This window comes from Mus caroli, unplaced genomic scaffold (genome assembly GCF_978045245.1).
Source record: "Mus caroli unplaced genomic scaffold, Mus_caroli_1 scaffold_8, whole genome shotgun sequence".
Lineage (NCBI taxonomy): Eukaryota > Metazoa > Chordata > Mammalia > Rodentia > Muridae > Mus > Mus caroli.
The window spans coordinates 117,393,254-117,411,144 of NW_028227263.1; the positions used below are offsets into that span (position 1 = coordinate 117,393,254).

The window sequence follows — 17,891 nt, forward strand, 5'->3', positions numbered from 1 at the left end:
TCTGTCTAATATCAAGAGCCATAGGATGTTAATGGTGACAACAAAGACATCTCAGATAAACCTAGTTCCAATAACTGCTCTCCCTAAGTTGACTGTCCTGGGTGACTACTGAATTAAGTTTATACAACTAATAAGAAAAGAGTAAATCAAGAACATGATCACTACCCTGTATTTCTGACATTAAAATACATTCTCAAGAGAGTATCTTCTCTGAAAAACCAACTTCCCACTTTCTCATTATAAAAGGTCTCTTGGCATTAACAGGATATGAATACTCTGCTGCTGACCAAGTCCTAGGGCAGACTAAAGGTCCCACGTGCTTTCTAAGTCACACTCTTCCCAATATGAGTTCTCTCATATTCAGTAAAGTGTTCACACAATGGCTGTCCACCTTCCTTCCATGTATAGGATGCTCATCGTTTACAAGAAAGGCTTTTCCTGCGTCTTCCAATCCACAGGGGTTGAGACCTAGATGGACTCTGTAATGAGATTTAAGAGCTGAGATAATTCTATAAATGTTCCCACACTCCTTGCATTCATAGTGTTTGATACCAGCATGGAATTTTTTTATGTTGAAGAAGGCCTGAGCTCCAACTGAAGTTCTTTCCACAATTTTTATTGATAAGGGTTTCAACCAGTATGAATTAGGGTGAATTAAACCTAAAAATTTTCCTGCCTTTCTTATATTCATTGACTTTCTCACCAGTAGAAATTGTCTGATATACAACTAGCTTAGGATTATTAAAGACCTTTCCACATTCCTTACATTGTAAGGCTCCTTATATTAAATTTAGCATGCCAAAACAAGTTTCATCTTCAACTAAAGGTCTTCCCATGTTTTTAACACTGTTAAGGTATTTCACCAGTGTGAGTTCTTTGATGTATTTTAAGGTCTCTACCACGAGGAAAGTACTTCCCACAATCTTTACATTCATAAGGGTTCTTGCCAGTATGAATTCTAAAATGCCCAAGAAATTGGTAACAATATTGAAAAGCTTCCCCACATTCTTTACATTGAAAGGCTTCTCACCAGTATGAATTCTCTGATGAATTCTAAGGGCTGTTCCACGAACAAAGTCCTTTCCACATTCCATGCAGTGAAAGAGTTTCACATCAGTATGAATTCTCTGATGTTTATTGAGTTGGGACTTAAGTCTGAAGGGTGACCCACGCTGCTCACATTTAAATGACTTCTCTCCAGTATGGATGCTCTGATGTCGAATGAGGTTTGCCAGAACAATGAAGGCCTTTCCACATTCCTGACACTGAAAGGGTTTCTTACCAGAATGAATTTTGTGATGCTGCAATAGGTTTGAGCAATGAATAAAAGCTTTGCCACAATCACTGCGTTCATATGGTCTCACGCCATCATGAATAATCCTATGGTGAGCAAGAGTGGATTGACGCTTGAAGGACTTCCCACATATCTTGCATTCACAGGGTCTTTTACTTGTATGAACAATTTGATGGTTATTAAGCTGGCTGGGAAGATGAAAAGCCTTTCCACATTCTTTACACTCAAAAGGTCTCTCACCACCGTGAGACTTCTGATGACGAATGAGAAGTGTATTAAGTCTAAAGAACTTCCCACACATTCTTCACACTCAAAGGGTTTGTTTCCAGTGTGAATACTCTGATGTTCAGTAAAATTTGACCTGCGACAAATGAATTCCCCACATTCCTTGCATTGATAGGGCTTCACAGCACAGTGAGCTCTCCAGTGTTCACTAAGTTGGTACTTACGTCTGAAGGCTGACCCACAGAGCTTACACTTGAAAGGTTTCTCTTCAGTGTGAGTTTTCTGGTGCTCAGAAAGGTATACCTGAAGCTTAAAGACCTTCCCACATACATGACTCTCAAAGGGTTTGTCACCAGTACGAATACTCTGGTGCTGAACAAGTTGTGAGCCAGTTCTGAATTTCTTGCCACACGCCTTACATTCAAACAACTTCTCCCCGGTATGAATCCTCTGGTGCCGAGTGAGCTGTGCCAGTACAATGAAGGCCTTCCCACAGTCCTCACAATGAAAGGGTCTCTCACCAGAATGAATTTTCTGATGTTGCATGAGGCTTTTGCAGCATTTAAAGGCTTTCCCACACTCACTGCATTCATATGGTGTCACATCAGCATGAATAATCCTATGTTCAACAAGATGGGAGAGATGCTTGAAGGACTTCCCACATTCTCTGCATTCAAATGGCTTTGTACCTGTATGAACGGTTTTATGGTACTTGAGCAGTACAGGAAGATGAAAAGCCTTTTCACATTCATTGCACTCAAAAGGCTTCTCACCACTGTGAGACTTCTGATGCCTTGTGAGCTGTTGGGGGAGTCTGAAGGCCTTCCCACACTCCTCACATTCATAGGGCTTCTCTCCAGTGTGAACACTCTGATGCTGAGTTAGAGTTGACCTACAACCAAAGCACTTCCCACACTCTTTACACTCATATGCCTTTTCTGTATTGTGAGCAAGAGTCTGGCAGGTATAAGGAGGCATTTCTGCCTTGTTTGTAGTTTTCTGTTTAACATTTCCTTCTTGACACCTCTGTAGGTCCTCGAATGTAGAGTTCTTGAAGTCAAAAGTTTTATTTAATTGCTTTATGGTCTGATTGGGCAATTTTTTATTTTAAGTGTGCTTTTCTGAAAATATATTTTCAGCAGCATCATCTGCTTCCAAATCTGAAAGAAAAAGAGAAAGCAAGAATACGTTATTTTCCTGTAACACACGTGTTCCTATAACATCCATTAAATGAACAGCCAGACTCTAAAGTATTTTCTGAGATGCTGAAGGGGAGCCATGAAGCTAGCAGTAAGGAAAGTTTATGTAAGTTATGTTCTCTTTATAGTAGAACAGGCTGGAAATGGGACGATATGTCTACTTAATGAGATTATAACTAACTGTACTGAAATAGCCTTACATGCTTATTTGCACACTACTTGAAATGCAAACTATTGGCAATCAGACATGTGCACCAGCCTGCCCTCAGGGACTCAGCTGCAGCAGCTTATATACTCATTCAGTCAGCAAGTGTGCCAAGTGTGCCAGCTGACATGCATAAAAGGCCCCAGCAACCAAATATATCTCTCTGATTCAGTTTTGTTCATTTTCTCAGTCCCTGTCTTCCTCTCTACCTCTCTCTACCTCCCTCCCTCCCTCCCTCCCTCCCTCCCCCCCTCTCTTGTTCTATCTCTCTCTCATTTCCCTACTGAGACAGACTTTTGTTCTTCCCCCATGTAGCTGGTCTGTGCTATTTTGTGGGTTCATTGTGGATTCTTTTATTTCCCTATCCTGTATAACACTATGCAGGAGAGAAAGAAGCATGGGAGGGAAGAAGGGAGGGAGAGAGAGAGAGAGAGAGAGAGAGAGAGAGAGAGATCACTGAATCTAATTTCTTTCCCAACAATGGCTCCAAATATCCACACAGGGCAGGCTCTCATGTCAGTGAGGGACTGGCCTTGCCAGCAGAGTGAGGGAAGCAAAGAGCACCACTTGCTTCTTTCACATCTTTTCCCAGAAGTGTGGTTTTAAGACGGATCTTCTTCCTATCTCAAAAAATGTGGATGGGGGGCTGGAGAGATGCTTCAGCTGTTAAGAGCACTGGCTGCTCTTTCAGAGGTCCTGAGTTCAATCCCAGCTAGCAACAGTGTACTCAATATATATATACATTGTTATATATATATGTATATATATATATATATATATATACATACATATACATACATACATATACATATACACACACACACGTGTGTGTGTGTATAATAAAATCTTTTAAAAAGAGAAAGAATAGTTCTTTAAAAATATTTATTTGTTTTTGTTTTATATATGTGAGTACACTGCCACTGTCTTCAGACACACCAGAAGAGGGCAATTGGATCCCATTACAGATGATTTGTGAAACAGAAGCCCCTCTGACAGCCTCTGCTGTGACCCTGACTTCCTTCCCAGGCCTCAGGCTTGTTTCTCACAGGCCCTAGGGCTTTGAAGAAAGTTTGTCACATCCAGTGCCAGCTCTGTGGAGCCTCTCTGACCACATCTGTGCCTGGCAGGGCTGCAGGCTCACCTCACTCTTACTCACCTGGGCTCGGCCTGTCTGTTTCTTCCTTCACAGTCATCCAGGGCTCTTTCTCCTGCTCTAGTAAGACGATCAGATCTGGCTTGGAAATGCAACTTCCCACTTAAAAGAAAAAGAAGAAGAGATGAATCATAGTGCAGACTTCTATTTGTTCATTCATTCATTGAGACTTGGTCTAATAATCCCAGGGTGTGCTGGATATGTAGACCAGGCTGGCCTTGAACTTACTTGATCTGCCTGCCTCTGCCTCCCAAATGTTGGGACTGAAGGTATGTGCCACCATGCCTTGTCTGTGTAGATTTTCAGAATACAGACTTATCTATTATAAAAGTCTATACCGCGTGGCATGGTGAGTGGATCATGCCTGTGAGGCCAGCAGGTGAGGGAATGAGCCAGGCCCTCTGGGCTGCAGAGCAAGACCCAGCAAGTCTTGGAAAAACAGATTAAAGATTCTAAAAGACAAAATAATACTGGAGAAAAACTTCAGAAAAGGAGGAAAAAGCAACATGGATTTAAAAAACAAAAAAACCTCTTTCAGATCAGGGTTTTAATCTCCTTTAAATACAGACAGGGCTTCTCACGTAAGAGGAAAGCATAATGAGTAGTAAGAACAAGAACCTATAGACCACACTGTCTAGTGTAGACCCCTTCCCTGCAGCTCACTAATAATGACATTTATTTAGGCAAGGCCCATAAGACTTTATACTCAACCTACCCATCTAAACACTGGGCATGGTGGCACACATTTGAAATCACTACCCTTGAGGACTGTAAGCAGGCAAATGAGAAGTTCAAGGTCGGCTTTAGTTACAGGGCAAGTCCAAAGAGAACTTTGCTATGTAACTCGGGCTACATGAGACCTGACCTCTGAAAAACCAATAGTAATAATAGTTGTAACAATAAGAAAAAGGAGAAAGAGGAGAAGAAATAATAACAATAACTTGGATGGAGGTGATAATGTATTGATTCTAAGATTAAATGCAATATTCAAATTCGTGGAATACTGGCTGACCTACAGTAACACAAAGTCCTTATTTTTTAACTTCTATTTATTTAGTAATGCTGAGGATGGAACTAGGGCTTTAAACATGCTGGGAAAGTGTTCTACCGCTGAGTTAAATCCCCAACTATGAAAACTGTTATCATCATTGTTATTTATGCTGACTTCTTTCACATTCACACCTCATTTTTATAATTTTTTTAATGAAAAGGAGAAAGTTCACAGCCTAAAATTTCCAATTCAAAGCAGGAAAAAGAAATGTTCATTGAATGAAATAGAGTGTGTCCATTTCTGTTTGAATTCATTCTACTGATTCATTCAGGAAGGCTGTTTCATTTAGTTGTACAAATACAGTGTATGTATGTGAATACATGTGTCATCCCTGTATGTGTATATAGGCCAGAGACCAGTGTGATATGTCTTTGTTGATTGCTCCCCACTTTAGTATCTGAGACAGGGTCTCTCCCTGAACCTAGAGCTCACTGAGAGGACCAAAAAGGGGTGGGCAAGCAGGCAATTCATGAGGTCCTATTTTCAATCCAATAAATCTCACATTCTTCCTTTGGTATGAAGGAAAAACTCAGCTCTCTCTTTTAAAATTCTACTGAGTTAAATTGATTTTATGTGTATGTAAGGATCTGTCGGCATGTATGACTGAGCACCACACGTATGTGTGGTGCCCATGAAAGCCAGAAGTGGGTATCACATCCACTGGAACTAGAGTTACACATGGTTGTGAGCCACCTTATGGATCCTCTACAAGAGCGGCTGGTCATTTCAACCACTAAGCTATCCTTCTAGTCCCTAATTCTATTTACTGATTAATTTACTTACTTATTTCATGTTGTTTTGTTTTGTTTGAAAAGGGGTCTCAATGTGTAAACCAGGGGAGCCTGGAACCCACTGTGTATCTGAGTGACACAACAATCTCGCCTCAGTCTTCTGAGTGAAGGAAAGACAGGCATGGAACACCAAACCCAACTTCAATTAAACATTAAAAGACAGCCATGACTTTTAATTCACATGAAGAAAGCCCATAGTGTAGAGGACACATCCCCCATTCATGGGGCATAGGTTTACCCACTGCGACCAAGTTGCTGTAGGTCTTCAACATCATGTCCCTGTATAAGACCTTCTGAGTAGCATCCAGGCAGGCCCACTCCTCCTGAGAGAAGTCAACAGCCACATCCCTAAATGTCACTGACCCCTGAAAGAGCAAACACAAGGAGAGTGAAACTGGGGAAGCTTTCAAGATGGAAACCAGAAGGGAAAGGACTCAAGCGTGGGAAGGGAGCCATAAGGAAATGCTCAAGGCACCTGACTGCATGAGCCTCCCGCCCCATAAACAATGACTGTGCCACCTACATAGCCAATACCTGTGCCTCTCCACTCCACCCACATCCCTCAGGCTATACCCACAGAAGGAAATGTCACCTGGGGTCAGGGTAAAACACACAAGAAATGCAGTGCATCATTGAAGTTTATTATGGTATCAGATGATATCCTAAAGGCTTTAAAAGTTATGAGAACGATTTTGGTAAATTATAAGAGTCTAAAAAGAATGTGAAATCCCTTTTACTAGCATATAAAGTTTAACTTTTTCCCCTTCACAAAAACAAAAACTTTCCAGGTGACAATGTGTCTAAGGTCTTCCCTAACTCTGGAGACTGCAATCACCTCCCTATCACAGCCTGGATGACCTTTCTCTCTGATACCTGAACTCTTCCCCTAAAGCTTCCTCAAGTAGTTCACCTTGTCACACACACCCACAGGGGACACTCACTCACACACACTGGGTCATCAGCCTGACAACACCACAGATGTCAATCAGTTTTCCCAAGGAGTCACATGAGACCATCCCGTCAAACCTCTGAAGCCCCCAAGGCCCCTGTCCCTGTTTCCCTGTGGGACTGACTCTACAAGGACAGTCCTCCCTGAGCACAGACCAAGCAGAGAGCACATGTGGAGGAATGCATTTAAAAACAACCCCAAGCCAGGTGGTGGTGGTGCACGCCTTTAATCCCAGCACTTGGGAGGCAGAGGCAGGCGGATTTCTGAGTTCGAGACCAGCCTGGTCTACAAAGTGAGTTCCAGGACAGCCAGGGCTACACAGAGAAACCCTGTCTCAAAAAACCAAAGAAAGAAAGAAAGAAAGAAAGAAAGAAAGAAGGAAGGAAGGAAGGAAGGAAGGAAGGAAGGAAGGAAAGAAAGAAAGAAAGAAAGAAAGAAAGAAAGAAAGAAAGAAAGAAAGAAAGAAAGAAAGAAAGAAAGAAAGAAAGAAATCCCAGTACCAGCTGGGAAGAGGCACAAACAGAAAGTGCTCAGACCTGCCAGCCCTCACTGGAAAGGGGCAGACTGGGCTGGGGGATTCCGGATCCTTGGGAAGCTTCAAGAGGGAAAGACAAGAAGGAGTCACCTAACCTGAAGGTCGTCCTATGTCAAAGAGAAAAATGTCAACTTACACAGACCATGTCCTGACTATTAGAGCTGGCCATTCTTCTTCAGACTTCCTTTCCTGGGGGACAAAAAGAAAGCCATTCACTGCATTGTGACTTGATGTTCCCAGGCTGACTTCTGTCACTGTGATGTCATCGACTACACTTATTTCTCAAGCCTCCCCACTCACTCTCTCCCCTCCCACCGCTCACAGCCTCCCACACACAAATTGGAAGCACACAGGAGTCTAAACAAAGCTGATCCCCTCCTAGCCCAGACAACCCACTGCAAAGGGGGCAGGGCACAAACATGTCTGCCTTGAACTTCCTCCAGAAGAGGCCAGCAGAAGAGATCCCATCTTCCACCCTGAGGTCCAGCTCGCCCTGCACCTGGGCCACTCCTCCTACTGTGAGCAGATCTCAGATCTTCCTACTGGAACCCCACCTATCAAGGCTCACAGGGGCTCACAGCATCCAGGTGGCCCCTCCTGTGTAAACTCAGGGCTGAAGCACAGCGAGGCTGGAGGGGCTGCAGCTGCAGTGCTCAGGCAGGGTCCAGCATTCTGTGCCCACTGTTAGTGAATGGCACTGTGCACCATGGACCACTGTCCTGAGAACCTTCCCTCATCTATGATAACACTTATGTCGTCTCAATTAAGCCATGATCCTTTATGAAGATAATTAGCTGCAAAATATTCTGTCACAGGAGGTGAGTATATGTTTCCACCTTTCCGTATTATGGAATATTTTGAACAAAATAATACTAAATTCATTCCAGGTGTCCTAAGTGTTTTGATCCTAGAACTGAGTTTCTCAACCTCCGCATGGCTGACACACCTGTTCTGTCTCGGGCTGTGTGAGGACCATCTTGTGCTCTGCACTACACCCAGCAGCACTGACCCTCCACTCACAAGCTCTGAGCAGCACACACAACCCTCAGACCTCCCTAAAATGCTGCACCAGGGAGCAGCCATCACCAAATGCGGATCCAGGGCCAGCAGGTCTAAGCCTTGGTTCAATCCACTCTGGGACTGTCCATCTGTTTTTGAGACAGTCTCCTGTATACCAGGCCAGCCTTGAACACCTCTTGCTCCTTCCTCCTTCTCCTCTCAAGTACACATCTGATCATCTTATGAAATTTTACATTTTCATATCCCCACAAAATTTACAAACAAATTTTCTTTCTTTCATTATCCTTCCTTCCCCTTGCGTCTGCATGTATCAGGCTAGCCAGCCTGCCAGGGATTCTCCACCCTACCCTCACCCCGGAAACCATCCCGACCCCCCGTTTTGCCATAGGAAGGCTGGCACTGCAGATGTGCACTGCTGCATCTGGCCTGCACTGTTCCATGCTTGCAGGCACCGCACCCACTGAACCATCGAAGACCACATTTTTTATATTTCGGCGAAAGGTTAGTGTGTGACATCATGACATTTATAACTGTCTACCTTTCATGAATTTTGTGGTTCTGAGGAACATAGATAGAAGTACAGGAGTCCTGCTGAATGTGGTAGCATAGGTCTATGATTCCAACACCCGGGCAGAGGCAGAGACAGAGGTTTGTCCAAAGTTCAGGAGAGCCTGCTTCATGTGGGTTCCCGGCTGGCTTCTGCAATCAGTGGTGCTGGTCAAACTCAATCTTAACACTTAGTCGAATGACATTAGACCTTCAGTCATACCACTCCTAAAACATCAACTCAAAACAGATTACAATATAAGAATTGAAAGTGATACTACTAGAAAAAAAATATAGAGGAAATCTTCAATGATAGTGGTGGGCATTTGGGGTATTACTCTAAAAACACAAGCATTGACAGCAATTTGGACTTAGATCAACTTCTGCACAGCAAAGGAAACAATCAGCGGAGGAGAGAGAATCTAGAGAGTGGGGGAGAATATCTGAAAACTGTACATCCAACAAGGTGTTAACTTCTAAACTGTACTGCGACTTTTAAGGAATGCAGACAAGTTAGTGACGAGGAAACTTCCTATTAAAAAATGGGCATAGAGGCAGGTGGATTTCTGTGTTCAAGGCCAGCCTGGTCTACAGAGTGAGTTCCAGGACAGCCAGGACTACACAGAGAAACCCTGTCTCAAAAAACCAAAAGGCGGGGGTGGGGGGGGTGGGGGAATTAAGTGGAGTATCTACTGTACAATTACTTCATATAGCATTAAATAAATAAAAATGATTTTAAAAAATAGGCAAACCCACAAAAACCTATTTTCCCAAATGGAACATCAATATGACCTATTACTAGGTATATGAAAAATAAGCACAGGGAGATACACATTAAATAAGCAAAGGGAGATACACATTAAATAAGCACAGGGAGATACACATTAAACCCTACGCCCTTCTTTTGGAATAATGGCCAACCGCGGCGAGCCTGAGCATCCTCAGTGAGCACTTTCCATCACTCCCCACAACACTCACTCTGGGAAACTTAGTAGCTGCCCCCATAGGCGAACCTCCCTCAGAGGCAATTCCGGCCTCAAATGCTCCTCCCAAACTCAAGTCGGCACTTCCTTTCAAACTCCACACCCGACCTCCCTTTCCTGAAGCTTGGTCCTCTGCTTCAGCCCCAATGGCCAGGAGAGAAAGCAGGAGCAGAAAGCGACAAGCACAGAGACAGATCACGCTGAGAGCTCACGGTGTGTATACAAAGACAGACAGACAGACATCGACATTCATCCACCCTACACCACCCACAGGCAGCCTGTTGGTGTGGGGACGGAAACAAACTAGAATTTTCTTCCTCCGGACTAGAGAACTCCGAGGTTCCAGGTAGAGACACCAGGACACAAGTCTGTATGTTACCTCTGGAGGGGTGGGCCTTAGGAAACACAGTCCTCCAGGGAGAACTCCAGGAAGTTTAGTGCTCTGATCCCAAGGTGAAACTTGGGCCCGCCCATCTGGGAGCTGCAACCCAATGGTTTGTGGGCGTTCCCACGGGGGGCTGGATGGGGGGGGGGTGGAGGGGAGCGGACTTAAAGGGGAGGCTCCTGCCTGTGATCAAAATCTACTTCTGGTTCTGCCCGTAACTGATTTTCCGTACTAAGGAGCATACCGACGAACATAAATTTTATTTTTTAATTTTTTAATACTATATCTATTTTTTATTGGTTATGATACTTATTTATATTTCAAATGTTATCCCCCTTTCCGGTTTCCCCTCCGCAAACCCCTCCATTCTATGCCCCCCTGCTCCCTGCTTCAATGTGGGTGCTCTCCCGCACACTCCCTCCTCCCCGCCCAAGCATTCTCCTACACTGGGACATCGAGCCTTCACAGGACCAAGGGCCTCTCCTCCCATCGATGCCAGATAAGCCCATACTCTGCTAAATTTGCGGCTGGAGCCACGGGTCCCTCCATGTGTACTCTTTGGTTGGTGGTTTAGTCCCTGGGAGCTCTGGGAGGGTCTGGTTGGCTGATATTGTTGTTCTTCCTATGGGGTTACAAACCCCTTCAGCTCCTTCAGTCCTTCCCCTAATACCTCCATTGGGGTCCTGGCGCTCAGTCCTTCAAGCATCGCATCTGTATCGGTAAGGCTCTGCCAGAGCCTCTCAGGAGATAACTGTATCAGGCTCCTGTCAGCAAGCACTCCTTGGCAACAACAATAGTGTCTGGGTTTAGTGGCTGCATATGGGATGGATCTCCAGGTGGGACAGTCTCTGGGTGGCCTTTCTTCAGTCTCTGCTCCACTCTTTGTCCCTTATTTCCTTTAGACGGGAGCAATTCTGGGTTAAAATTTTTGAAATGGGTGGGTGGCCTCTCTCTCCCCTTTGTTGGGTATTTCAGCTAATGTCACCTTTCTTGGGTCTTGGGAGCCTCTTGCTTTTCTGGCTATTAGGAAAAAAAGCTCGGAATACCCAGGCTACAACTCACAGACCATATGTAGCTCAAGAAGAAGGAAGACCAAAGTGTGGATGCTTCAGTCCTGTTTAGAAGGGGGAACAAAATAATCACGGGAGGTAGAGGATGGGAGGGACTTGGGAGGAAGTGAAGAGAAGGAGGGGGAAAAGGCAGGCAGGATTGGGTGTGGGAGGAGATGTACAGAGGGTCAGGAAATTGAACAGAGGTGTGTAGCAATGGGGAGTGGGGAACTTGGGTAGCCACCCGAGAGTCCCAGATGCTGAAAGACTCCAGGACTCCCAAAGGGAGACACTCACTCAAGCCTCGGGGCAGCCGCGCACCCAAGAAGACACTGAGACCGAACTTAAGATGTATAGAGAGTAAGATTTAATACAGCAACGACAAGAAAGCACATAAAAAGCACATATACCAGATATCTGGGGTCGAAACTTATGCAGCCAGCAAGGTGCAGAGGAGATTCGGCAATTGGCCCAAATTTTCACAGGCTTTTATAGAAAACAGCCAAGGGGAAAAGTACAAGTTTTACGTCACCAAGGGGTCGTGTCCTATATTTTGGCAATGTACTCGATCTATTGGAACATTCTGGGGTAGTACCAGGAGGCCCCTATCTCAAAAATGTTCCTGGCATAGTCTTTAGTTGGGAGGGGTTGGACTAGGTTTGTTCCAGGAGACCCCTTATCTAAAAAATGTTCCTGAAGCAGTTTCCAATTGGGAGGGGGTACCTTGGGGTAAAAAGTTCAAGAATGTACTCTGAGGTAAAAAGTTCAGGAGTGCTCCGGGAACAGTCTCTGGATGGGAGGGGTAAGAGAGTTCAGGAAAAGTTCAGGTGTTCAGTAATTTTCCTCTTTCAATGCCAGGAAAGCAAGAGGCTCCCAGGAGCCTAAGACAGGGTTTCTCTGTATAGCACTGGCTGTCCTGGAACTCACTTTGTAGACCAGGCTGGCCTCGAACTCAGAAATCCACCTGCCTCTGCCTCCCGAGTGCTGGGATTAAAGGCATGAGCCACCACGCCCGGCTGAGCCTAAATTTTAAAGTGCAGAATAAGAAGTAAAATCAGATCGCGATTCCGCTTTGCCTGAGACCCACTGAGTGGGATTCCACCTCGCTGTGTTTTTGTAGGGACTATGGTAGATTTGAAGGCACTGAACTAAAGAATTGGTTGGTTTTAAATGTGGTAGTTTATATCAGCGATTTCAGACAGCCAGATGTTCAGAGAGTCAGTGTCCCTGTTATCTAGATAGGAAAACGTGAGTGAGGATCAGTCAGATAAATATCAACAGAACTGCGCCCATTTTGAAAGGTGAATGAATAGCACGTGGAAGTATCTAAACAAATGCCAGTGTATGCCTTGTTTATGTAGGGAAAACGTACTTAGTGTAACATGACATGAGCTTTCTTTTTTTTTTTAAACTTTGAGGAATGGATTTTTTTTTTTTAAGATTTATTTATTTATTATATGTAAGTACACTGTAGCTGTCTTCAGACACTCCAGAAGAGGGCGCCAGATCTCATTACGGATGGTTGTGAGCCACCATGTGGTTGCTGGGATTTGAACTCTGGACCTTCGGAAGAACAGTCGGGTGCTCTTACCCACTGAGCCATCTCACCAGCCCCGACATGAGCTTTCAAAACCACCTTTATTTATTGTTATTTATTGTTCTTTATATTTACACATATTTTTCCAGAACGTGAGAGAAAACTAATGTCAAGGTTAACGATAATCCTGCTAGGACCACTAAACATATTAGATGCTTTCTAAATGATCTAAATGCCTATAGACAGATTAGATTTGAAATTAGTCAACCCCAGCCGTGTGTTAACTACAGAAATATTTTAGTGTGCTCTTGCAGATTCGCAGTGACCATCCTCACAGCAGTCAAAAGAAAACTCAAGTGGATTATAAAATGGGGGTGGACTAGGGGAGCAAAGGACATTACCAGTGATAATAAAGAGAGCAAGTCCTCAAGTGACAATAAACATAGCTGGGTGTGGTAGCAATAGCTTTTAATCCCAGCAATGGAGAGGCACAGGCAGGTGGATTTCTGTGAGAAGAGGCCACCAAGGGCTACACAGTGAAACCCTGTCTAAGAACTAAAATACGCTCAGAGCATCCTCCCAATAGCACAACTGCAAATATGACCCGGGCTGGGGGGTTTTGGGGGGATCTGCTAGAGCAATAAGGAATGACAGCCAAATCCACCATCACAGACAGATGCTTTCATTCTGTCGTTTTTTGTTTTTCAAGTCTGGCTTTACTTCTTAGCCTATGCATTCCTGGAAATCACTCTGTAGAGTAAGTTCACCCTGAAGTCAGTCAGATAGATACCCGCCTCTGCCTCCCAAGTGCTGAGATCAAAGGCATGTGCCAAATGTTTTCACTATTAATAATTGATAGAACAAAACCTGAAAAGCAACAGAGCAGAGTTGGTTTGGACAGCTTATCAACTATGAGAACAGTCAGAATAAAAATGGAAACAGTTAAATGTTAATAAAATGAGGGGGGCTTGAAGAGAAGGTGTTCTTGTACACATACCTGTGGCAAAAATGCCTATTACTTGGAAATGCTTCTATTTCAAACTTCTTTAAGACCACGTCTATTTTAAGATATTCCATGGGCTGGGATAAAGTAGACACTGTAGGTAGGTGGTCTCTAATGATTTGAATAGGTAAGGCCACCATAGACTCATTGGAATGCTTGGTCCGTAGGAAGTGGAGCTATTAAGAGGTGTGGCCTTGTGGGAATGGGTGTGGCCTTGTTGGAGTGGGTGTGTCCTTATAGAAGGATGTCACTCATCTGAAAGAGGATGGGTGTAAAGCGAGGAAGGATCCATCAGGAAGGTGGAAGGGACTGGAGGGACTTCTCAAGACATAGCTACTGTCACCTTTAGAAGCAGGAGAGAATATTTCAAAGGAGATACAGATGCATCGCTTTGTAACTCAGGGATCATCTGTATGCTCCAATAAAGGGGATAAAATAAAGGACAAACTTACTTGGGTGTGTTAAGATTTAGTTCCCATGGATTTCCAAATCCTTCATATCAGAATACAGTGGAGACAGGAAAGAAAGAAAAGAATTAAGAGGGCGTGGCAAAGAATGATGACCCTTATTCTATAACCTGACATTTTAACTGCCACAACTTGTACGATATAAGTTTAGGGGCAACAGGAATATAGAAATGACAGACACACACACACACACACACACACACATACAAAAGCTGGGATCTGATGGGCAAGATCCTTAAATGAAGAAGCAGCAACAGCAGCCCAGAAAAATGCTGTAGAGAGCCCACCAGAGAAGACTACTTGGATAGAGGTTTAAGGCAATACAAAGTCTTTATTAGCCACCTGCTGACTACACTTGGGGTTCAAGATCACAGTGTAGCCCATAGCCTTTCTGAGGGCGAACTTTTAAGCATCAAATCTATATATTGGGTTGACACACTTCAGTTAACAAGAACAGTTAGCCAGAAGTAAAACAAGAGAACCCAAAAAGCAAAGGTACATTTAGAGACTTTCCCACAACTAAGGACTTTGATAAATTCTTAGTTTTCACGTGGCAGGTGATACTGTCCACATACAGAGTTTGGGGGCCTGAATGGTACTTCAAGGAGTCTGTTGTGATAAGATCTAAAGGTTGGAGCTGGAGAGATGGCTCAGTGGTTAAGAACACCGATTGTTCTTCCCGAGGTCCTGAGTTCAATTCCCAGCAACCACATGGTGGCTCACAACCATCCGTAATGGGATCTGATGTCCTCTTCTGGTGTGTCTGAAGACAGTTACAGTATACTCATATAAATAAAATAAATAAATCTTAAAAAAAAATCTAAAGGCCCACTAACATTTGGGGTCATGTTAAATCTTGTGCTGGTCTTATTGAATAAGAAAATGTGTAGACTCATCCTGCCCTAAAGAGGTATAGTTGGTCCTAAGGACTATTAATTTGAATGAATTAAATGTTTATTTTACATAATTGGCAATACAGTTTAAGACTCAGAACCCCACAGTTAATCCAACTAGAAGAAATGCAAGCCCAGCTGGACGTGGTGGCACACGCCTTTAATCCCAGCACTTGGGAGGCAGAGGCAGGCGGATTTCTGAGTTCGAGGCCAGCCTGGTCTACAGAGTGAGTTCCAGGACAGCCAGGGCTACACAGAGAAACCCTGCCTCGAAAAACTAAAAAAAAAAAAAAAAAAAAAAAAAAAAAAAAAAAAAAAAAAAAACAAAGAAATGCAAGCCCACTGATAGCAGTTAGCCAGGGCCAAGAAAGAAGAGACTGGAACCAATTATGTCAATTATGTGTTTGTTTTAATTTTCTTTTAACCACTCAAAGTTTTTTAAAAATGATTCTTTATTGATGATTAGTATAAAGACAGCAGGTTTCTCCTACAGTAATAGTCTCCCTTGGGTTATGAGAAAGAAGTCTAAGTCTTTCTACATTTGTAGAACCACTTATGCAAGGAAATTTAACAGTTGTTTCTATTCAGAAATGGAATTTTTAATAACTCTAGGTAATCAACATTTAGTTTAGTTTCCTAGATTTTTTAAAGATTTATTTATTTTATGTATATGAGTGCACCGTAGCTGTGCAGATGGTTGTGACCCTTCATGTAGTTGTTAGGAGCTGAGTTTTTAGGACCTCTGCTCACTCTGGTCAGCCCTGCTCACTCAGTCCCTGCTCACTCCGGCCCAAAGATTTATTTATTATAAATAAGTACACTGTAGCTGTCTTCAGACACACCAGAAGAGGGTATCAGATCTCATTACAGGTGGTTGTGAGCCACCTTGTGGCTGCTGGGATTTGAACTCAGGACCTTCAGAAGAGCAGTCAGTGCTCTTACCCACTGAGCCATCTCGCCAGCCTTCTTAAAGTTTTTATCTGCACGATAAAGGCTGATGTGCCTATGGATGTTAAGCCAGCTATGCCCACTCCAGCCAGGAATGGGATGAGCCCAAACAAGAGCTCTCCTTTCCTCTGGGGTCTAGGTTCCATATTGAAATGTATTTTTCCCGTCTTCCCCAGTATAGGGGTATACATGGGGCAGAATGTGTACTGAGACACATAAAAGGTGGTTCACAGTTTATAGAGCATCAGAAGAGGCACATGTAATCAAATCACTAGTACTCACCCACCGAGGAGTCTCAGGAGCTCTTGCACCCACAAGGCAGAATAGCAGGCATCAGAATACTGGCAACTGCCTTGATTAAAGGATTTAGATAGTAGACAAGTTCCATCCCCTTGTGAGGTATCTGCAGGGAAGCATGGATGTGGCCTGGTCTACCTGCCCTGAGAGGTTTGTCTCAGAGGTTTTTCGGGTTACAGTCCATGGGGAACTGTGTGCCTTTCGGTTCCTGAGAGACCACTGCCCTCCCTCAGGCAGCAAAGCATTGATAACGATGTGGCTTTTTTCCTGTATGTTCCCTTGGAAGTCAAGGAAGCACGGAAGCTCGAGGCGACAGTTGGTCTGAGACATTGATCTTGTGTACCCTGTAAAGTTTGCGAACATCATTGTATTCTTGCTACTACAACTGTATGGATCGTGGCGGCCACCACTATATTTTGTTTCTCATGAGAATATAAAAACTCTGACTTCTTTCAGTAAAACTGACACAGTCTTAGTCATGATGAGTGCTGTAGAAATGGGGGCCAATATGTTGAAGAAAAATTTTAATCCAATTCAGGTTTTCTACCCTGCCTTGACCATTCAGTTCCCAGGTAAAAATACACACATAGCCTTATATCTACAATAAGCCTACGAGACCTGGGCAGATATCAACCCCTATGCTGTTAAAAAAAAACTATTTCCTATCAATAACCCTGAGCTTTATTCCTGTTTCATCTGGGCTGCTCTTAACCCAGACTTTCTTGACTCCTAACCCATGGCAACATTCTCTTCCTCCTCACCTGCCTTCTCCTTCCCATGGTCTCTGACTACCCCACCCCCAAGCCCGGGAACCCTAAAACCCACCTATGTCTCTTCTGCTCAGCTATTGGCTGTCAGGATCTTTTTTTTTTTTTTTTTTTTAGATTTATTTATTATATGTAAGTACACTGTAGCTGTCTTCAGACACTCCAGAAGAGGGCGCCAGATCTTGTTACGGATGGTTGTGAGCCACCATGTGGTTGCTGGGAATTGAACTCTGGACCTTTGGAAGAACAGTCGGGTGCTCTTACCACTGAGCCATCTCACCAGCCCCGGCTGTCAGAATCTTTATTCACCAATTAGAAATAACTTGGTGGCAAGGTCACATAGCATCACTTAGGTCTGTATGAGGGACTCTCTCTGGAGCAACCAGGTCTCGAGGAAACAGTATTAGCATTAGAATACAAGCAACAACAGGCCAATCCATGACAGATGGGGCCCCTCCAACCTGTTGATTCCTGATGGTCGCATCAGGTAACTTTGGTCCATTGAGTGTGGGCGCTTACAGTCATCTAATGTTAAATTGGGTTGTCCAGTCATAGTGAGGTTTGTCAGTGAAGGGGCTGACAGTCTGGTTAGTT

At 43.8% G+C, this 17,891-nt stretch overlaps 1 protein-coding gene across 1 annotated transcript; it reads right to left on the reverse strand.

Moving 5' to 3' along the window:
- Window positions 1-849: 849 nt before the first annotated feature.
- On the reverse strand, window positions 850-10,388 carry LOC110298477 (uncharacterized). The gene is given in 8 exon segments (XM_029479901.1): window positions 850-1,016; window positions 1,019-1,592; window positions 1,595-2,679; window positions 4,080-4,178; window positions 6,157-6,283; window positions 7,539-7,591; window positions 8,961-9,121; window positions 10,331-10,388. Coding segments are annotated over 6 exon segments (2,085 nt in total). The 5' UTR covers window positions 7,572-7,591; window positions 8,961-9,121; window positions 10,331-10,388.
- Between the last annotated feature and the right edge of the window lie 7,503 nt (window positions 10,389-17,891).